This window comes from Triticum urartu, chromosome 2A, assembly GCF_056163025.1.
Source record: "Triticum urartu cultivar PI428250 chromosome 2A, HENAU_Tu73, whole genome shotgun sequence".
NCBI lineage: Eukaryota > Viridiplantae > Streptophyta > Magnoliopsida > Poales > Poaceae > Triticum > Triticum urartu.
In genome coordinates, this window is record NC_141874.1 from 47,029,409 (window position 1) to 47,045,537 (window position 16,129).

At 40.7% G+C, this 16,129-nt stretch overlaps 1 protein-coding gene across 3 annotated transcripts; it reads left to right on the plus strand.

The window, feature by feature from the left end:
- The first annotated feature begins 11,171 nt into the window (after positions 1–11,171).
- On the plus strand, positions 11,172–13,742 carry LOC125534870 (protein neprosin-like). 3 transcript variants are annotated; one of them, XM_087539532.1, is made up of 6 exons: positions 11,172–11,345; positions 11,422–11,506; positions 11,916–12,100; positions 12,529–12,744; positions 12,844–12,984; positions 13,313–13,742. In XM_087539532.1, the coding sequence occupies exons 1-6, from the start codon at positions 11,202–11,204 to the stop codon at positions 13,688–13,690; spliced, it is 1,149 nt and encodes a 382-aa protein (XP_087395658.1). In that variant the 5' UTR covers positions 11,172–11,201; the 3' UTR covers positions 13,691–13,742. The 3 variants fall into 3 exon arrangements, with proteins under 3 accessions (XP_087395658.1, XP_087395657.1, XP_087395656.1); XM_087539531.1 differs by lacking the exon at positions 11,422–11,506 and having other exon boundaries at positions 11,196–11,345; positions 11,918–12,100; positions 12,529–12,610; positions 12,671–12,744; XM_087539530.1 differs by lacking the exon at positions 11,422–11,506 and having other exon boundaries at positions 11,196–11,345; positions 11,918–12,100.
- Positions 13,743–16,129: the final 2,387 nt, after the last annotated feature.

Here is a 16,129-nt window from a genome sequence, read left to right on the forward strand (position 1 = left end):
TAAAGGGTGCGAAGCTTGTCAAAAATTTGGTGATATTCAATTGGCTCCTGCTGCTATGTTGCATCCTGTTATCAAGCTGTGGCCTTTTAGAGGATGGGGTTTAGACTTTATTCGGCAAATTCATCCATCTTCCTCAAAAGGGCATCGGTTCGTATTGGCGGCAACTGATTATTTCACTAAATGGTCTGAAGCAGTACCTCTCAAGAACATGACACATACAGAGGTAATTCAATTCATAACCGAGCACATTATTCATAGATTCGGTATTCCTCAAACGTTACCAACAGATCAAGGTTCATCTTTCATGTCAAACCAAGTCAGAGAGTTTGCCGGATCTTATAACATAAAGTTGCTCAATTCCTCTCCATATTATGCCCAAGCTAATGGACAAGCTGAGTCTAGCAATAAAATTTTAATCAAACTCATCAAAAAAAGATTGAAGATAATCCAAGGAGATGGCATGAGTTGTTGTCTGAAGCTTTGTGGGCACATAGAGTTTCAAGGCACGGTGCTACGAAGGTGACCCCATATGAGCTAGTATATGGTCAAGATGCCATTTTACCAGTGGAAGTAAATTTGAATGCTTTGAGAATAGCCAAACAAAATGATTTATCGGCAGTAGACTTTTATAACTTTATGATGGACAATATTGATGAGGTTGCCAATAAACGTTTGGTTGCTTTGAAGTCCATAGAGAGAGACAAGTTGAGGGTTGCAAGATCTCACAATAAGAAAGTTAAGTTGAAGAATTTTCAAGTTGGTGATCTCGTCTGGAAAGTGATTCTGCCGATTGGTTCAAGAGATAGAAAATTCGGGAAGTGGTCTCCAAGTTGGGAAGGTCCTTTTAGAATTACAAGAGTTGTTCCCGAAAATTCATATTTGGTGGAATCAATACAAGGGGCATTGTTACCTCGAGCTCTCAATGGCAAATATTTGAAGAAGTACCACCCGAGTGTGTGGCAGGAAGCCTAAGTAGGCAATGGCCGATATACGATTATCGCCCTTAGCACAAACATGGCCGATACATAATTATCGCCCTGAGAAAATAAATGGCCGATGGAGTGTTGATATCGTCCTTAGAACAAACACTATGCATATTATTTTTCGGCGTGCAAGCTTTGCCGAAAAACAGGGGGGCATGTGTTGACACCTGATTTTGGCAAGATACAGATTGCAATGAAGATGGTCTTGAGTGAACGGGTTTTCAGCATGAAAAGATTCACGTCGCCGAGTGGAACCACTTTGATGTTTCGGTTATATTCATTCGACTTTATCTTACGGACCGAAACTATACTCCGGGTGGCATAATTCAATGTTCTGAGTGGTTTTTGGCCAATCACGTCTTCAAGATGACCTCGGATGAAGGAGCATTCTTAAGGAATTGTCTTCGTCTCATCGAGGCAATCGATTTTGATATATAAATCATCTCAATCCGAGTTCATATGCAAAAGTTAGAGGCAATACACTGCAGACCGAACCTCAATGGAAATATGGCGCGAGGTGCCAGACACTTGTCTGATGGGTTGCGCGAGTAATTCGGCCATCAAGACGGCCTTGAATCGAAAAACCATCAACACGAAAAAGTTTCGTCTCATCGAGCCGATCGATTTTCATATTAATTCGTCTCAATCCGAGGTCGTGTGAGGCCTGGAGAGACAAATCAAGATCGGGCTATGTTTTCAGTCGGAAATCCGAGTGAAAAGTTTACCATCCGAGTGAAAGTTTACGGTCGAGTGAAAATTTACCAGTTGAGTGAAAGTTTGCTGACCGGATGAACTTATTATTATCCAAGTGGAAATATAGTCATCCAAGTGGAAATATGATCATGCGAGTGAAATTGTCGTCCAGGTGAAAATATTCCGAGTGAAAAGATTACCATCGGGACGAAAACTTGCCGATTGAATAAGATAATGCCTTCCGAGTGGAAATATAGTCATCCGAGTGGAAATATAGTCATCCGAGTGAAAGATTGTCTTCCGAGTGAAAAAGTCCAATCGGGCGATCCGAGTGAACGTATCTAATATCCGAGTGGATGAGCTCAAGTCCGAGTGAAATTGAACATTGCTCGAAAGTTTATCAAAATGACCTTGGATGAAGAAGTGTTCAATACAGAAGTTGTGTGTATAATCAAGACGGTAAACTTTGATTTTGGAGTCATCATCATCAGAGATAATATATAGCCTACAAATTCACTAGAGACTCGGATAATCCAGTCTACTCCAAGACCGAGTCCGACTGGAAGATAAAGATGACCTCGAAAAGTATTCAATATGGCCTTATTTGAAAAAGTGATCAACATGAGAGTTGTTCGTATCGTCGAGGCATACAAGTTTGATATTTGGGCCATCTCGATCGGAGATCATATGCAAGCCCGGCGGCCCGCGCAAGAAGGAAGACAGAGTTTGGGCCAGATTCAGACTGAATCCGAGTTGGAATAGAATTAGGACTCTAGGACGTGAATTGATGTAATTTTTCTTGTAAGGAAAGCCTAGATGAATCCTTTACTTGTATGGGAAGTCCAGCTGCCTCTTATATTGGGGGTGACAGCCGGTTGAACAACACACAATCGAACAAATCAATATACTACTTTTTCATCTATGTTTTATCTCTCCACCGTTTTTCTATCTCGTTCTTCGCTGTTCTTCGTGTTTGAGAGCTGCGAATCCCGAGGCTCTAGGGGCGAGCGAATCGACCTAGGGCAGCCCATAGCCGCTGCACTCCCTAACGGGGTCCCTCCCGGGGGTGTGGGGTTTTCGGGTCTGCAAAAGCGCCCGTCGACTGTCTTGCGTATCGCGCTGTCGGTCGGGTCTCCTTCGACGTGAGCTGCGGTGCATCACCCCCGGCGTCGAGGGTACACGTGACGTGTTCGTGTGTCAACAATTCTAAAATAAATTTCTAGACGTGCGGAATTTATCTATTAATCATCTGCAAAAATAATTAACTAAATAGCACTTCCAAATAAAAATGGCAGCAGTTCTCGTGAGTGCTAAAGTTTCTGTTTTTTACAGCAAGATTAACAAGACTTTCCCCAAGTCTTCCCAACGGTTCTACTTGGCACAAACACTAATTAAACACAAAAACACAACCAAAACAGAGGTTAGATAAATTATCTATTACTAAACAGGAGCAAAAAGCAAGGAATAAAAATAAAATTGGGTTGCCTCCCGACAAGCGCTGTCGTTTAACGCCCCTAGCTAGGCATAAAAAGCAAGAATAGATCTAGGTATTATCATCATGATTCTTAATTCTTTTAGCGGAGTTATGCTCGAATCAGGGAGGTTCTTTATGTTTCCCTTCATATTCGGAAATCTTGAGATCTGAAGAGTCCAACCGCTTATTGCAAAGGGTAATGAACATATTCATGCGGTGGAGATTCCCGCTAACGCTCTTAAGAGGTTCAAGAGACTTTTGTAAAATCTTAGTTACTTCGCAAATTTTCTCAAAAACTTGCGTTTCCTCTTGGGTATGATGAGGCCCCTTTTGTTGAGGTAGAGTTCCTACTATACCTTCTACAATTTCATGCGCAATACTGGGATCAATTTCAATAAAATTGCCGCTGGCAACGCAATCCAAGAGTTGTCTATGAGACATATTTAGTCCAACATAAAAGTTGCGAAGCAAAATTCTAAAATTCACCTCTAGGGTACAATTACGATAAGATTCCATCATTCTAAACCAAGCATCTTTTAAGTTTTCTCCTTGTCTTTATTTGAATAGAAGAGCCTCAAACTCGGGAGACAAAGGATCATATAAGGGACTAGCCATAACGACAAGCAAACGGCAAAGAGGCGAACAGAAAAAGATAGGGAGGATAGAGAGAGAGAGGGCGAATAAAACGACAAGGGTGAAGTGGGGGGGGGAGGAAAACGAGAGGCAAATGGCAAATAATGTAATGCGGGAGATAAGGGCTTGTGATGGGTACTTGGTATGTTGATTTTTGCGTAGACCTCCCCGGCAACGGCGCCAGGAATCCTTCTTGCAACCTCCTGAGCAATGCGTTGGCTTTCCCTTGAAGAGGAAAGGGTGATGCAGCAAAGTAGCGTAAGTATTTCCCTCAGTTTTTTAGAACCAAGTTGTCAATCCAGTAGGAGGCTATGCGCGAGTCCCTCGCACCAACACAAAACAAATAAATCCTCGCAACCAACGCGATAAGGGGTTGTCAATCCCTACACGGTCACTTACGAGAGTGAGATCTGATAGTTATGATAACATAATATTTTTGTTATTTTTATGATAAAGATGCACAGTAAAATAAAAGGCAATGAAAACAACGAAGTGTTGAAAGATTAATATGATGGAAGATAGACACGGGGGCCATAGGTTTCACTAGTGGCTTCTCTCAAGAGCATAAGTATTTTACGGTGGGCTAACAAATTACTATTGAGCAATAGACAGAATTGAGTATAGTTATGAGAATATGTGGGTATGATCATGTATATAGGCATCACGTCCGAGACAAGTAGACCGACTCCTGCCTCCATCTACTACTATTACTCCACACATCGACCGCTATCCAGCATGCATCTAGAGTATTAAGTTCATAAGAACAGAGTAACGCTTTAAGCTAGATGACATGATGTAGAGGGATAAATTCATGCAATATGATAAAAACTCCATCTTGTTATCCTCGATGGCAACAATACAATACGTGCCTTGCTGCCCCTACTGTCACTGGGAAAGGACACCGCAAGATTGAACCCAAAGCTAAGCACTTCTCCCATTGCAAGAAAGATCAATCTAGTAGGCCAAACCAAACTGATAATTCAAAGAAACTTGCAAAGATAACCAATCATAAATAAAAGAATTCAGAGAAGATTCAAATATTTTTCAGAGATAAACTTGATCATAAACCCACAATTCATCGGTCTCAACAAACACACCGCAAAAGAAGATTACATCGAATAGATCTCCACTAGAGGGGGAGAACTTTGTATTGAGATCCAAAAAGAGAGAAGAAGCCATCTAGCTAATAACTATGGACCGGAAGGTCTGAGGTAAACTACTCACACTTCATCGGAAGGGCTACAGTGTTGATGTAGAAGCCCTCCGTGATCGATGCCCCCTCTGGCGGAGCTCCGGAACAGGCCCCAAGATGGGATCTCGTGGATACAGAAAGTTACGGCGGTGGAATTAGGGTTTTGGCTCCGTTTCTGATCGTTTGGCGGTACGTGGGTATATATAGGAGGAAGGAGTACGTCGGTGGAGCAACAGCGGGGCACGAGGGTGGAGGGCGCGACTGGGGGGGGGGGGTAGGTGCGCTCCCCTACCTCGTGGATTCCCTGTTGGTTGCTTGACGTAGGGTCCAAGTCTCCTGGATCATGTTCGCTCCGAAAATCACGTTCCCGAAGGTTTCATTCCGCTTGGACTCCGTTTGATATTCTTTTTCTACGAAACTCTGAAATAGGCAAAAAAACAGCAATTCTGGGCTGGGCCTCCGGTTAATAAGTTAGTCCCAAAAATAATATAAAAGTGGATAATAAAGCCCAATAATGTCCAAAATAGAAGATAATATAGCATGGTGCAATAAAAAATTATAGATGTGTTGGAGACGTATCAAACATCAGCAGTGCCCCATATACAGACAAGAAGATGTAATCCATCAGAAAAAGTTGCCAGGCGCCACTGAGTATATCGGTCCTGCTCGTCCTCATGCTCGTGAATAAAATTTTCAAGTATAGGTGCTGGAATGTTCACAGGACCTTGGAAACACAAGAAGGTTAATTAGTAAAGGGAAACTAGCTAACCCGCATGCGTGTGGATGAAATAATTATAATTACGATGGAAGACAAACGTACCGAAATCATGAGGATTCCATGCAAAAACAGTGCCACGAGTGGTGGCAGCAAACACAAGACCCTCGTATTGAATTGCATCACAGTACTCATCCATGTATAGAAACTGATTTTTGAGCAATATCCATCGAGTCAAACCACGAAGGAAGAAAACAAGCTTGTCGAAGAGAGCGAATACATAAGCATTCTTGTAACCCCAAGAGCGGTTGGGAACTCGACAAATTGCTATCTTCCATAGAAGACAGTCAGCATGATCGTATTTAAACTCACGTAGAATACCGGTGTACTCAATCTCTAGGCAGTCGTCTGAGGATTTTTGAAGTGGAACCCGGTGACGAGTGTACACATTCACAAGTTCCCACTCGCAGTTGTACCCAATATAAACAACCCAATCTCCATTTGCGCCTGCCAAATCCTTGCCCTCAAGCGATGGCATCTTAACATCATATGTATCATTATCAAGCGGCATCAACTTACACAAGGCGAGGCTTCCCTCGTCCCCACGCCAGTCAGCAGGGTCACGGCAAAGAAGATAGGGGAGATCAAACCTCACCTGAACCCTTGGGTTCCTTGTAATGATGTTATTAGTTGAGTCGAGAATGGTCTTGAACGAACCTGCCATGCTAGCCGAGGTGATGACGTTGCACCGATCAATGAGTTCCTCCACCGCATCATCATTCAGATTGGGGCAAGAATAATGGGGTCGTTTCCGGCTTGTTCCCTCCATGGAGAAGACGATCAAACATTGGAAGAAGGAATGGTGAAGGAAAATGGAGGAGGGAGGAAGAGCTAGTGTGCGACAGCAGTTCCAAATCAAGAGGGAAAGGCGAAGAGTCGGTGGACGGTTGCCACGGTACACGAAGAGGCGCCTGGGGAGCGAATGGTTGCCACAGAGGTCACACACTAACGATAATGGCCGAGTGAACCACATGCAATCCCATCACACAACACACACATCTTGTTAAGTTGAACCATTTCTGTTCTCTTGTGTCAACGCAAACAGTTCATCCAAGTGAACCGCATGCCGTATATCGCACACACCTTGATCTGGCTGACCGTTTCTTTTGTGCTGTCTAATCACAAACAGTTCATCCGAGTGAACCATATGCTGTATATCGCACACATCTTCATCTGGCTGACCGTTTCTTTTGTGTTGCCTAATCACAAACAGTTCATCTGAATGAACTGTATTCTATGTATCACACATGCCTTCATCTGGCTGCCCATTTCTTTTGTTCCTCCTCATCGCAAACAGTTAATTGAACTGAACCATATGCCCTTCATCGCACACGCAACTAAAATCTGAACCGTGTTTGATGCATCCTCCATCGCAAACGTTTTCACCTTTTTGACGGTTTTCATACACCACAGTTTGCAATTATTGCATCGCACACAGTTTCTCGAAGGGTCTCTGATCGAAGTGTCGCGTTAGCAGCATCCTGTAGTAGTGCTAGTTCATCTCTTGTATTCAATCTTTGTATCAAAACCTCAGATTGGTACCTGTGGGTTTCTAGTAGTGTTGATTACATCTTGTAGTTGATGCTAGGTGAATTATTTGGTGGAAGATTAAATGTACAGATCCATTATGCTATTCAATACCCCTCTGATCTTGAACGTGATTTGTGAGTAGTTACGTTTGGTCTTGAGGACATGGGAGAAGTCTTGTCATAAGTAATCATGTGAATTTGGTATTCGTTCGATATTTTGATGATATGTATGTTGTTGTTTCCCTTAGTTGTGTTATGTGAATGTCGACTACATGACACTTCACCATCTTTGGGCCTAATGGAATGCATTGTGTGGTAATTATTAGATGATGGGTTGCTAGAGTGACAGAAGCTTAAACCCTAGTTTATGTGCTATTCCGTAAGGGGGTGATTTGGATCCATATGGTTTATGCTATGGTTAGATTTATCTTAATTCTTCTTTCGTAGTTGCAGATGCTTGCGAGAGGGGGTAATCATAAGTGCGAGGCTTGTTCAAGTAAGAACAGCACCCAAGCACGAGTCCACCCACATATCAAATTATCAAAGTAGCGAATGCGAATCAAACAAACATGATGAAAGTGACTAGATGAAATTCCCGTGTGTCCTCAAGAACGCTTTGCTTATTATAAGAGACCGTTCCAGCCTGCCCTTTGCTACAAAAAGGATTGGGATACCTTCCTGCACTTTTGTTATCGTTACTACTTATTGCTCATTACAAATTATCTTTCTATCAAACTATCTATTACTCACTATTTCAGTGCTTGCAGAGAATACCTTGCTGAAAACCGCTTGTCATTTCCTTCCGCTCCTCATTGGGTTTGACACTCTTACTTATCAAAAGGGATACGATTGGTCCCCTATACTCGTGGGTCATCACTATGCTCTAGGGAATACAATTCCTACTGCAGTCTCTAAACCCTTGCAAGCATCTGAGTGTATAGCTAAACCTGGGGATGTACCTATAATATTGTGCAACTGCTGCATAAACCAGACCCAACTTTCCTTGGACTCTGCCTCAAACACACCAAATGCAACTAGGAATAGCTAGTTGTGTCCATAAACTGCAGAAGCTACTACTAGCTATCCTCTCCATCTTCCATTCAAAGCAATTGTGTCGACAGCCAAATAGAGCATGCAACCATCCAGAAACCCCTAGCATCCAGCCTTGAAACAAACAAAAGCCCTCCTAAAGCACTCCTTCTCAAATGACTTCCCTCTTATTTTGTATGAAATTTGTATGCTTGTCAATCTCTACAACACTCCCTGGACTAGCCATCTCCACTTTAGCATTGTAAGCGTAAAGCAACTGAAAACTCTGATTCCATGGACCATTTATCCTGTCAAGAGCCATTTCCCTACCATAAAAAATCCTCATGTAAGGTATATCAATTTTTTACTTCTTAAAAAGCTTCCCATGGAGTGTTGTTGGACCAAGTGTTGGTGTTTCTCTCAGTCAATCCAAGATTGCATTTGCCATCCACCTAGTCTTTGCTAGCTTTGTTTTGGTGTTTCCCCCTCCCCCTCCAGGTGGACAAGTGTGCTGGTGTGGGTTTTGTTTTATCTGAAACAAAATAAAGTATAATTAAGAAACATTACACAATGATCTGAAAATAGAATGCATCAATACACTAAAATCCACATTAAGGCGTAATACCTGAATGAATTTGCTCTTTCGCATAGGCGATGCATGCAGCCTCCACCTACACCTATCATATGGGCAATGAACAGTGAACCTTGTTGGCTCACTCCTATAAAATCACATAATTATTTTCAATGAGAATGCAATATGTAGTCGCTGCATTAGGATAGTCCACCATCGATTCGAATATGGTTCCTGGATTAAGCTAAGGATCTTCCCTGATCCACTCAATTGTTGGCATGCCATCACCATCGTATTCATCTAAAACTAAGTTGTCAATGTTCTCATCCCTCTCTTCATCGTCGGTTTCATCAGATTAGCACGACTGCTGGGATCGTCTAGATATTCTCATCTTCCATTAACTGTTGATGGACTGTATCTACTCGTTCAAGGCACATCATCTCATCCTCATCATCAAGTCGAGGCACTTCCTCGTCAAGCTCTGCATCTACTTCTATAGTAGCTACAGAAGGGACAGGAGAGGCGGCAATACTAGCGGCAACAGACATGTTGTGGTTTTCAGAACCACTAGGTGTACTTGGTCTTGACCTACAAGGAGTGCTAGGGCACTCACTATTATCAAAGACAGATGATGTATGAACACTCTTCCCCTTGTCTCGTTCTTTGCGTGGCTGAAGCACCTCGATATGGATTTTACTGAAACTTCTATCAGCATTCAAACTAAATAACAATTCCAAATGCTCGCACAAGTTAGTGGGAGAAATCTTTGCTTGCTACTATTGAAATATTTCAGTTCAACAACATCGGTAGAGCTCTAGTCATACACGGAACGGACTGAATTGCGAAAATCTTTCAATGATATGCTGCTTTCTGCCACCTTCGGGTAGAAAAATCTAGATATCATATGCAGTTCAGTACCACGTAGCACACTAGTTTCCATTCTAACCTCCAACTGAAAAGCAAGAACGAGATCAATCTTATTTCATGAAAATAAAGGGCGGAAAATTAAGCAACCAAAATTGGCATGATTCAAGCGAGTAGTGGTCAAATACTGCCTAATTGACAAGTTTTGTCATCCATTCGACGGGAAACGAAGCTTATCCAGATGGAATCCATGAATTATCTGCCTCCGACACGACCCAACCATCTCCACGGTCGATGGGCCGGAGGGCGTCTTCCCCTAATATCGCTTCTTAATCCCATATTGAGGGGGGGTCATGTGGAGGAGGCACGGCACCGCCGACGAACGGAACAGGGTTAGAGGGTGGAGGGCATGATGGTTGCGGCGGAGGAGGCGGTGCAAGAGTGACTCGACCAATTTCAGACAAGCTACTCCGACGTGTCTCCTTGTGGCCCCACTCGTCAGGACGTAACGGTCAAAGGAGGACCCGGCCCAAAACAGCCCCACTCATCAGTAGTTAATTGTCAAGCCATTGACCCAACAGCAAACGTCCAGTTCAGACAAGAGTGTGGAGACAAGTGAGCAAAACTTTAGAGCGTGGGGACAACTGAGCACAACTAAGGAACCAGGGGCACTGTCATAAAAAAACCCTTTGTATTACTATATTTCCATATTCATAATTGTACAGTCTTTATTCTATGCTATAACTGATCTGATCCAGGAATATGTGATTCAGTGGAAAACTCAAATGCACGTGTGGAATGATAAATGGTTAAATAAAAGTTTCCTGGTCTTGCCTCTAGGACTAGCTAAAGTGTTGTTGGTGATCACGTTTTCCGGATCTTAGATATCGTTAAGTGTAATGATAGTCCTAAAACAACATTGAGATTATGACATTAGAAGAACCATCATATTGAATTGACCCAAACTTGTCTATTATAAATTGAGTTAATATCATCTGTAATCAAATAGCAATCAACTAGGGCTAACATTATCCATTTGGGGCATTAATTGGCAATATTTTTTCATTTATTACATATCTCAAATATTATTAGGGCGGTACTACTCCAAGATTTTGGTAATAATACTAGGAGGTGGTACAGTTATTGTATCTTATCTACTACAAGGGTGACCAATCAACTAGGGTCAACATTATCCATATGAGACAATAATTGTGAAGATCTTTCCATTTATTACATAACTCAAATATTTTGTGGCATTAGTACTTCAAGATTTTGGTAATGAAAACCAAGAGGCGGTCAATTATTATATCTTATGCAATTAATACAATGGCATCTTTTATTCTAGCAATGCAATTTATTGCTCTTACTGAATGACAACCATTCATTTCATGATACTTTCCTAACATTATAAATATGATGGTGGACACATTAACAAATGGAACATTTCATACTTCCACCATGAAAGAAAATCCATCTATTAGTGTGACCATTCTCTTAGCATATCTTATTCTAGCCATCGGAGGAAAAGAAGTAAAGTGTATCAGACGAGAAGAAAATACTAGCGGGGTCCCACTGAATCAAAAAGTCAATAAGACTATTCTGGTATGTATGAATTCATCTTAGTTTGTATATCTATAATCAATTTTTTGACTATGAAGTTGAGGAGATGCCGAAATAGGTTGACGGAAGAGATGTTTATGACTGCATCGATGTGAACCTACAACCAGCCTTTAGCCATCCACTACTAAAAGACCACAAAATCCAGGAAAGTTTTAATAATCAATATAATATAACATTCATGTACTGCCTAAGTAAAATGTAGATATTCATGTCTCAATCCATGCAGGAACGGTGTGTTATTTGAAGTAAACAGTGGCAGATTGGTAGCTAATATATATAATCATGCTAGCAATTATTTGAACTTTAGTTTTTATTCTAATACTTCATAAATAAGCTTTCACTACACATCTAGCGTTCTAAAATTTCTCTCCATGTTATCTTTATTTCATAGAAGAGAAATATAAAACATTTGGTTTGATCACGAAGAAAGGCAAACTGCAAATTCAACTAATTATGTGGATATATTTAATTGTGCATCATAACACATAAACATGCATATTTTTTATGATATTTTGTCTTAAAAGTACATATTGATTTAACTTTCCCAATTATAGATGGAACCAAGCTCTTTCCCACAAAGTATTTCTACCAAATCTCCGTCGATGGATGTCATCCCACAGGCCCAATTGCCCTTGATTGAGTGCCCTACAGGAATGATTCCGATATTGCGTAACAACAGAAGGGTCCAGACGCCAATAGAAACTATTGATAAAGTGACTACCAATGAAGAACATGAGGTGAGTTTTTAATATGATTTTTGAGTGATTCGGTTATAATGGTCGATTATAACAATATAAAATTGTCTTTGTAGTTGTTAAATGCACAAAAATTTATTGCCATGCAAACCACATGTCAAAGAAATATTACCTAACAACAGTCTAGGATTTTATCGCATTAAATTCATCCTTTAGATGAAATATATGGTCCAAGGTAGTCAAATAAGTAAATGCAAATAACTAATTGTGTGAATATTTTTATACTTGACATTTTTGTTGCCACTGCAGTGGATGGAATTTTTCTCTAAATGTTTGGTCTATATTGACCTTAAATGCACCATTAAGTGATGTCCACCAAAATATTATTATGATATGATGCCAATCTTTCTTGTTTAATAAGCATTAGTATTTTCATTGTAAACAAGTCAATATCTTGTTTCATCTTGCAGGTTGCAGGAGTGGAGTATTATGATGAGCTATATGGAACGCGGGCTAAAATAAATATCTATAATCCTATGGTGAAAAATAATAGTAAGCATCTAAGTGCATCATGGATACAAATTAATAAGATAATAAAAGCAGGTGTTGCAGATGGGATCGGGGCTGGTTCTTGGGTATATCCAAGCTACAGTGGTGACAACTTTGCTAGGTTTCATGTTGCTTGGGTAATCCATAATTATTTCTCTGGATACACGTTCTTCAATTTAATATGAATAACTTACAATGATATAGTTTTATTGACGTTGGAAAACATTTATGTAAAGGTTGATGGCTTAAAGACTTGCCCTGATCATGATTGTGGCGTTTTCGTGCAAGTTAGCTCAAGTGTTGGTCTAGGAGGAAGACTTAAACCAGTTTCTGTCTATAAAGGACCACAATACATGATAGATGTTGCTATTTTCAAGGTATTCTCATGTAAATAATTTTTTTATTCTTGTATTTTGTTTTGTCATATGAAATACATGAACTATATTTTTTGAAAACTTGAACACATTGGCTAAACCAAACCTATAGGTGTCAAACCATTAGATAACACAATCTTACTAAGAACCTTTGATCATAGAAAAATATTTTAGCATAGACGGGAGACTCCCAAATATATCTCTAATATTATGTTCATGTTAATATGGAATACAATTAAAAGGATAGTTTCACCTCACCACAAATATTTGATCGATTGTAATTCATTTCAACTATGTTGAAGCATTTACCATGAACCCTGATTTATTTTAGGATCCAGTGACTAAACATCGGTGGGTGGCTTATGGTCCACAAAACATACATATTGGATACTGGCCAAGAGAAATTTTCCATTTCATGAAGGATCAATGTAATTATGCATTATGGGGTGGATATGTTCAAGGTCTGACAGCATCATCAGACTCTCCACAAATGGGTAGTGGCCATTTTGCTTCCGAAGGACTTGGAAAAGCAGCATTTGTGAGAAATATCGAAATTTTAAATAAGAAAAACAAGTATGTTATTCCAGATGAAAATAAATTTGGGTATGTCACCACCAATTTATCCAAATATACTGCAAAGGGTTCTGTTGATGGATATAGTCACTTTGGTGTGCATACTTACTATGGTGGACCTGGTGGTTTTGTTTGAATATATATGTAAAATTATTGATAAAGTTTCGATAATCTAATTAATTTGTGAACTTGGAAAAATTATTTTGTGATTTTATCATGTTAGAATGTATTTATAGTGGTGGATAAGTTGAGTCATCCAGCTTAGTTTTGATTTCCTCGAATATATACCGTACCATGGTTTAGTGCTTCTTTTGATAAAAAATAAGTGTTTTGATGCCAAATAAGAATAGGAGAGACAAACCTATTAATGGCACTATGTGTGAACTTCACTTTCTTGATAGGTGGACTATCTAGCGCGCCCGGGGCCACTGTCATTGGGCGGAGGCCGTTGCCTCGCACCTACTCATGAAGTCCTAGCTGGCACTGCGCGAAAAGGCTCTTGCAAGTGCTTCTTTCCGCTGAAGTGAGCCTATGAGCCATCTGTTCAACAGTGGCTTGCCGTGAGGGTCTCTCGAGGTTTTTTGCCATCCAATCTACCCGAACGAGCGAACCCGGGTGACCCGGCTAGGTGGTCCATGATGGGTGCACACGATTGTGGCGCTTTCGAGTCCACTCCAATGGGACATCGTCGGACGCACCCACATGTGAGGCCCCATGCACTGTTCACACACATACTCACCAGCAATCGGCCGGCCAGTTAGAGTGATGTCCGCGCCTTCACGGCTTGCACGCCTAGAAACCATGCGGATTGTTTGAGTTCATCACCCACGGTGTTGTCTAAGTAACCGTTTGCAATAGAAAACCCCAATAACCAGGGTAATAAGCCCATTATTGATAATCCATGTACTAATCAAATTGATATTTCGTATAAAACACACCAGATATTTCATATCCGTATAAAAGCAACTATGATTTCATAATCGAATTACATCAGATAGCTTCGGCACTCAGTTACGCCATTATACAACAGCACCAAGTTTCACATGCAGCATCAAAACCTTTGGAAAGTAGCATCATACACGGTAAATAGACAGATGAATCTCATCTGGGAAACTGCAGAAGCAGAAGGCAAATATTGAGCCTTCAGTGATGTTGAATGTCCTTGCAACTTTAGGCCGGTGGCTATGGATAATTGCCCGCCTAACCTTCGTCCTCTTCAGCAAGACTTCAATATTGTACCATGGGTGTTGAACGAATACCTTCCTCGCCTCTGGACTATGCAGGTGGTTTGAGAGGTAATCATCGGTGAACTTCTTTGAAAAGTACTGAAAACAAAGCTATGCATAAATCACTGTTGTAAATTTTGAAATGGCGCAAGGGGTAAAAACAAGGTAAAAGAGCTGGTACCATCCTATAGTTGACTGATGTCTTCTTCATTGTGCAAACAAAGATCTTGTTGTTATTCGTTGCAAGTTTCTTCATCCTACAATCTTTCTAAGTTTCTTGACTTGACTGATATTCATGGACATCTCATTTCCCCATATGCAAAACGGGTTGAACAATGGGTCTAAGCCTCTGATAGCAGGACCTACATGTGCAAGACCAAATTGTAAGAAACCTAAATATTAGAATGATTCCTGCAACTGCACAATAATGTGCTATTAGCCAAAGGAACCTTCTTGAACAAACCTCGATGGTAAACCGCAGTCTCTCCCATTGTTTCCCTGCAACACACATAAGGAAGATCTTGATCACGTTAACTGAGAGTTGCCATATGCTACCTCTTGAGCATGCGTTGGTTTTCCCTTGAAGAGGAAAGGGTGATGCAGCAAAGTAGCGTAAGTATTTCCCTCAGTTTTTGAGAACCAAGGTATCAATCCAGTAGGACACTACACGCAAGTCGCCTAGTACCTGCACAAACAAACAAGAACCTCACAACCAATGCAATAAAGGAGTTTTCAATCCCTTCACGGTCACTTACAAAAGTGAGATCTGATAGAGATAATAAGATAAATATTTTTGGTATTTTTGTTGTATAGATTGAAAAGTAAAGATTCCAAAATAAATAGTAAACTAGAATTGTAGGTCGGAAACTTATATGATGTAAAGTAGACCCAGGGGCCATAGGTTTCACTAGTGGCTTATCTCAAGATAGCATATATTACGGTGGGTGAACAAATTACTGCCGAGCAATTGATAGAAAAGAGCATAGTTATGATGATATCTAGGCATGATCATGAACATAGGCATCACGTCTGTGTCAAGTAGACTGAAACGATTATGCATCTACTACTATTACTCCACATATCAACCGCTATCCAGCATGCATCTAGAGTATTAAGTTCATAAGAACAGAGTAATGCATTAGGCAAGATGACATGATGTAGAGGGATAAACTCAAGCAATATGATATAAACCCCATCTTTTTATCCTCGATGGCAACAATACAATACATGCCTTGCTGCCCCTGCTGTCACTGGGAAAGGACACCGTAAGATTGAACCAAAATCTAAGAACTTCTCCCATTGCAAGAAAGATCAATCTAGTAGGGACTCTGGCTGGAACGTTTATCCTA

Excerpts from the sequence above, each read along its gene's own strand:
- LOC125534870 (XM_087539532.1), top strand. The coding sequence starts at position 11,202 with ATGAAAGAAAATCCATCTATTAGTGTGACCATTCTCTTAGCATATCTT. Across the intron at positions 12,745-12,843 it reads CTAGGTTTCATGTTGCTTGG|GTTGATGGCTTAAAGACTTG; the intron begins GTAATCCATAAT and ends ATTTATGTAAAG. Across the intron at positions 12,985-13,312 it reads TAGATGTTGCTATTTTCAAG|GATCCAGTGACTAAACATCG; the intron begins GTATTCTCATGT and ends GATTTATTTTAG.